This window comes from Scomber japonicus, chromosome 17 (assembly GCF_027409825.1).
Source record: "Scomber japonicus isolate fScoJap1 chromosome 17, fScoJap1.pri, whole genome shotgun sequence".
In the NCBI taxonomy this organism is placed as follows: Eukaryota; Metazoa; Chordata; class Actinopteri; order Scombriformes; family Scombridae; genus Scomber; species Scomber japonicus.
Window position 1 is genome coordinate 4583292 of NC_070594.1, and position 5000 is coordinate 4588291.

The 5000-nt window shown below is 46.2% G+C and overlaps 1 protein-coding gene across 1 annotated transcript in view; it reads left to right on the top strand.

Moving 5' to 3' along the window:
* The window catches only part of slc30a2 (solute carrier family 30 member 2), a 23436-nt gene that overhangs the window by 7814 nt on the left and 10622 nt on the right, over positions 1-5000 (top strand). The window contains 1 exon segment of the mRNA XM_053337102.1: positions 1406-1617. Within this exon segment, the coding sequence (XP_053193077.1) occupies positions 1406-1617 (212 nt within the window).

Consider the following 5000-nt stretch of genomic DNA (forward strand, 5'->3'; position numbering starts at 1 on the left):
AGTTAAATCAATAATAATCACGGAGTCAGAGAGATCTCTCCTCTGCTGCAACATTTACTCACTAAATCAATCCTTCCTCCTTTTCTTTCCTTCCTTCCTTCCTTCCGTCCTTCTTTCTTTCCTTCCTTTTTTTCTTTCTTTCCTTCCTCCCTATCGTCCTTCCTTCCTTCCTTCCTTCCTTTATTCTGTCGTTCCTGTCTTGTTTTCCAACGTTTCTTTCTTTCTTTCTTTCTTTCTTCCTCTCATTTGTCCTTCCTTCTTTTGTTTCCTTCCTTCCGTCCTTCTTTTCATTACTTCCTTCCTTCCTTCCTTCCTTCCTTCCTTCCATTTGTCCTCCCTTCCTCCCTTCCTCCCTTCCTCCCTTCCTTCCTCCCTTCCTTCCTTGAGTGAATATATATTTTATATATTTTGCACAGATCATTTTAAAGTGTTTTAATGAATGAAGGAAGGAATGAAGGAATGATGAAAGAAGAGTTTAGTGTCTGATGTTAACAGTCGGGTTCATTTAAAGATCAGAGACACAAACACAGAGTTCAGCAGTTAATGATTTGAGTTCCTCGCTGAGCTGAGCTGCAGCTTTTCCTCTTTACTGAACACTAACTATCAGAGAGCTCTCTCCTCTGCTGCTACATTTAACTAACTAGAATCACAGAGTCAGAGAGTCAGAGAGCTCTGCTGCTACATTTCCTCACTAAATCAATCCACTAAACATCTCATGTAACATAGAGTAGTAGATGTGTTGCTGTTCAGGTCGAGCAAACGTCTACACTTTAGATTCTACAGGGACAATAAAGCTGATTAGAAGTTTTAAATTCCTTTCTTCCTTCCTTCCTCTTTTCCTTTCTCCCTCCCTCGTTCCTTATTTCCTCCATCCTTCCTTCCATCTGTCCATCCTCCCTCCCTCCCTCCTTCTCTCCTCCCTTCCTTGTTTCCTTCCTTCGTCCTTCCTTCCTTTCCTTCCTTCCATCTGTTCTTCCTCCCTCCCTCCTTCTCTCCTCCCTTCCATCTGTTCTTCCTCCCTCCCTCCTTCTCTCCTCCCTTCCTTCTTTCCTTCCTTCTTTCCTTTCCTTACTTCCATCTGGTCTTCCTCCCTCCCTCCTTCTCTCCTCCCTTCCTTCTTTCCTTCCTCCATCCCCCTTTCTTCTTCCTTCCTTCCTTTTTTCTTTCCTTCCTCCCTCCCTCCTTCTCTCTTTCTTCCCTTCCTCCCTCCCTCCCTCCTTCTCTCTTTCTTTCCTCCCCCTCCCTTCCTTCCTTCCTTCCTTCCTTCCTTTCAATGAGTGTCCTATAAAGGGTTAATGAGCGACATTCAGCTATCGCACTTCTGTAGAAAATAGTCTCAACTTCTCCGTTAAAACTTACTCCCAACATGCACCACTGACTCCTACCTTCCTTCTTACCTCTGCAGCACCTTTCCAGACTCCAAGGAGCAGTATCCCGACTTCCCCTTTAAGAATGGCGACGTGTCCGGAGCCATCGAGCTCAAGCGACCCGTCGGCCTCCACTGCCACCGCGCCAAGGCCTCGGCCTGCGATGAGAGCGGCGACAGGCTGCTGGCCAGGAAGAAGCTCTACATCGCCTCGGCCGTCTGCCTCGTCTTCATGATCGGAGAAGTCATAGGTAAAAGATCTTCCTTCCTTCCATCCTCCCTCCTTTCCTTCCTCGATTTCTTTCCTTCCATCTTTCCTTCCTTCCTTCCATTCTTCCTCCCTCTTTTCCTCCCTTCCTTCCTCCCTCCTTTCTTTCCTTCTTTCTTTCTTCCCACCCTCCCTCTTTTCCTTCCTTCCTTGCTTCCTTCCTCCCTCCTTTCCTTCCATCCTTCCTTCCTTCCTCCCTCCCTCCTTTCTTTCCTTCCTTCCTCCCTCCTTTCTTTCCTTCCATCCTCCCTCCTTTCCTTCCATCCTTCCTTCCTCCCTCCTTTCCTTCCTTCTCCTTTCCCTCCTTCTTCCTCCCTTCCTCCCTCTTTTCCTCCCTCCCTCCCTCCTTTCCTTCCTCCTTTCTTTCCTTCCATCCTCCCTCTTTTCCTTCCATTCTTCCTCCCTTCCTCCCTCTTTTCCTCCCTTCCTTCCTCCCTCCTTTCTTTCCTTCCATCCTCCCTCCTTTCCTTCCTTCCATCCTTCCTTCCTTCCTCCCTCCCTCCTTTCCTTCCTTCTCCTTTCCCTCCTTTCCTTCCTTCCTTCCTTCCATGATCAGAGGCTCAAACTTTATTAAGAGAGAAAAAACAGAAGGTCTGATGTTTATATTTTTAGCTTAAAGAACTGATTTCAGGGTCAGTGATGAATAAAGGTTGGCAAGATGATCCTAAAAACACATCTGGACCATTTTTTACCAGTAAGAGTAAAGTAAGAACAAACCTCGAGTCAAGGAAGGATGAGAGGGAGGAAGGAAGAAGGAAGGAAGAAGGAAAGGAGGGAGGAAGGAAGGAAGGGAGGAAGAAGGAAGGAAAGGAGGGAGGAAGGAAGAAGGAGGGAAGGATGGAAGGGAGGAAGAAGGAAGGAAAGGAGGGAGGATGGAAGGAAGGAAAGGAGGGAGGAAGGAACAAAGGAAGAGAAAGACGGAGGGAGGGAGGAAGGAAAGGAAGGAAGAAGGGAGGAAGGAACAAAGGAAGGGAGGAAAGAAGGAGGGAGGGAGGAAGGAAAAGAAGGAAAGGAAGGAAGGAAGGAAGGGAGGAAAGGAGAGAAGAAGGAAGGAAGGAAGAAGGAAGGGAAGGAGGAAGGAAAGAAAGGAAAGGAAGGAAGGAAGAAGGACGGAAAGGAGGAAGGAAGGGAGGAAGTAGGAAGGAAAGGAGGGGGGAAAAAAGGAAGGAAGGAAGGGAGAAAAGAGGGAGGAAGGAACGAAGGAAGGAAAGAGGAAGGAAGAAGGGAGGAAGGAAGGAACAAAGGAAGGGAGGAAAGAGGGAGGGAGGAAGGAAGGAAGGAGGAAGGGAGGAAGGAATGAAGGGAGGAAAGAAGGAAGGAAGGAAGGAAGGAAGGAAGGGATGGAGGAAAGAAGGAAGGAAGGAAGGAAGGAAGGAAGGAAGGAAGGAAGGAAGGAAGGAAGGAAGGAAGGAAGTCAAAATAGACAGGGTCAAAGGTTAAACTTACTGAAGGTTGAAGAAGTGTTTCATGTGAAGCTGCAGCAGACTTCTCTTTCTTCTCTTTCCTCTCTTTCTTCTCTTTCCTCTCTTTCTTCTCTTTCCTCTCTTTCCTGGAGCTTTTAAAGACACTGCCAGTCTTCAGCTTCCCTCCGGACGTCAGGAGCAGTAGCAGCTAATAGAGAAGATAATGACCTGTCAGAGGAAGCTTTGGGTTGCCCCCGAGCAGATGATTGATAACCACGGGTTGTATCTGAGGTTTCACTACAGCAGAGTTTACATCCAGCATCAGATAAGGTATGGAAGGATAGAAGGAAGGAAGGAAGGAAGGAAGGAAGGAGGGAAAGAAGGAAGGAAGGAAATAACCACTACAGCAGAGTTTACATCCAGCATCAGATAAGTGAGTTTTATAGAAGCTGTGGAAGGATAGAAGGAAGGAAGGAAGGAAGGAAGGAAGGAGGCAAAGAAGGAAGGACAGAAGGAAGGCGGGAAGGAAGGAGGGAAAGAAGGAAGGAAGAGACGGAGGGAAAGACAGAAGGAAGGTAGGAAGGAAAGAAAGGAAGGAAGGAAGGAAGGAAGGAAGGAAGGTAGGAAGGAAAGGAAGGAAGGAAGGAAGGAAGGAAGGAAGGAATGAAGGAAGGAAAGGAAGGAAGGAAGGCAGGAGGGAAAGAAGGAAAGGAAGGAAGGAAGAAAGGAGGGAAAGAAGGAAGCAAGGAAAGAAGGAAGGACGGAACGAAAGAAGGAAGGTAGGAAGGAAAGGAAGGAAGGAAGGAAGGAAGGAAGGAAGGAAGGAAGTTTTCAGGTCTATAAATGTGTGGGTTACAGTTCAGTGATTCATGGTTGATATCCTACATCTTTATAATATAGAAGAATATCACATAGTTTCTACCCAAAGATGTTATTCAGAAACAAAAGAGGATCTCAGTATTAATACACAGTTTGCTGCTTCACTAAATTAAAGGTTTCATAAAGCTTTAAATAGATACAATAGATACATGCCATTAAATGTTTTAAGTGTTATTGCCTCATAGTTGGTGACACTCTCCTTATCAGCAAGTTTTTAAAGTTTATATTCATATTCATTAAATCATTAACTAATTATTTATTATTTAATTGTACAGCTGTTGCTCCTGGCTCGCATCCAAACACGGCAGATACAACATATTTGTGCTGCTCGACAGGATTGAGATGGTTGTTAGCCTTTGTTGTAAGCTAACGTTAGCTTTTGTTGTAAGCTAACGTTAGCCTTTGTTGTAAGCTAACGTTAGCCAGCAGAGCACAGCTAACTCACAACGCATGAATTTCACCATCAGTCAAATGTTCAAGGGATAATTCACTCCTTATCTATTCACCACGCGGTCTTGAAGGTAGTGGTTGGTCTCAATAACCCCTTCCCCCCGCCCCTTAACGTAACCGGTTCCTTCTTCTAGTCCAGCAAAGAACTGGTGCCACTCTGGAACCAGTTTTTCTGGCCCGGAGCCAGTTCTTTGTCTGTGTGAACAGGAAAACCGGTTCCATGTTAAGCACCTGGCCCCTGAACCAGCACTGGAACTGCTTTGGTGTGAAAGGGGTATGAATGATTCAGACAAGGCTTGGGAGAATGTGTTGTGGTCAGATGAGACCAAAATGGAGCTCTTTGGCATCAACTCGACTCGCCATGTTTGGAGGCAGAGAAATGCTGAATATGAACCCAAGAACACCGTCCGCACTGTCAAACATGGAGGTGGAAACATTCTGGCTTGGGGCTGTTTCTATGCTAAGGGTACAGGAAGATTTGAAGGGCAGATGAATGGGGCCATGTACCGTAGAAATGGTCGTGGATGGGTCTTCTAGCATGACCAGAAACATACGGCCAAGGCAACAAAGGAGTGGCTCAAGAAGAAGCACATTAATGGCGCTTTTCCACTACACAGTTCCAGCACTACTCGGC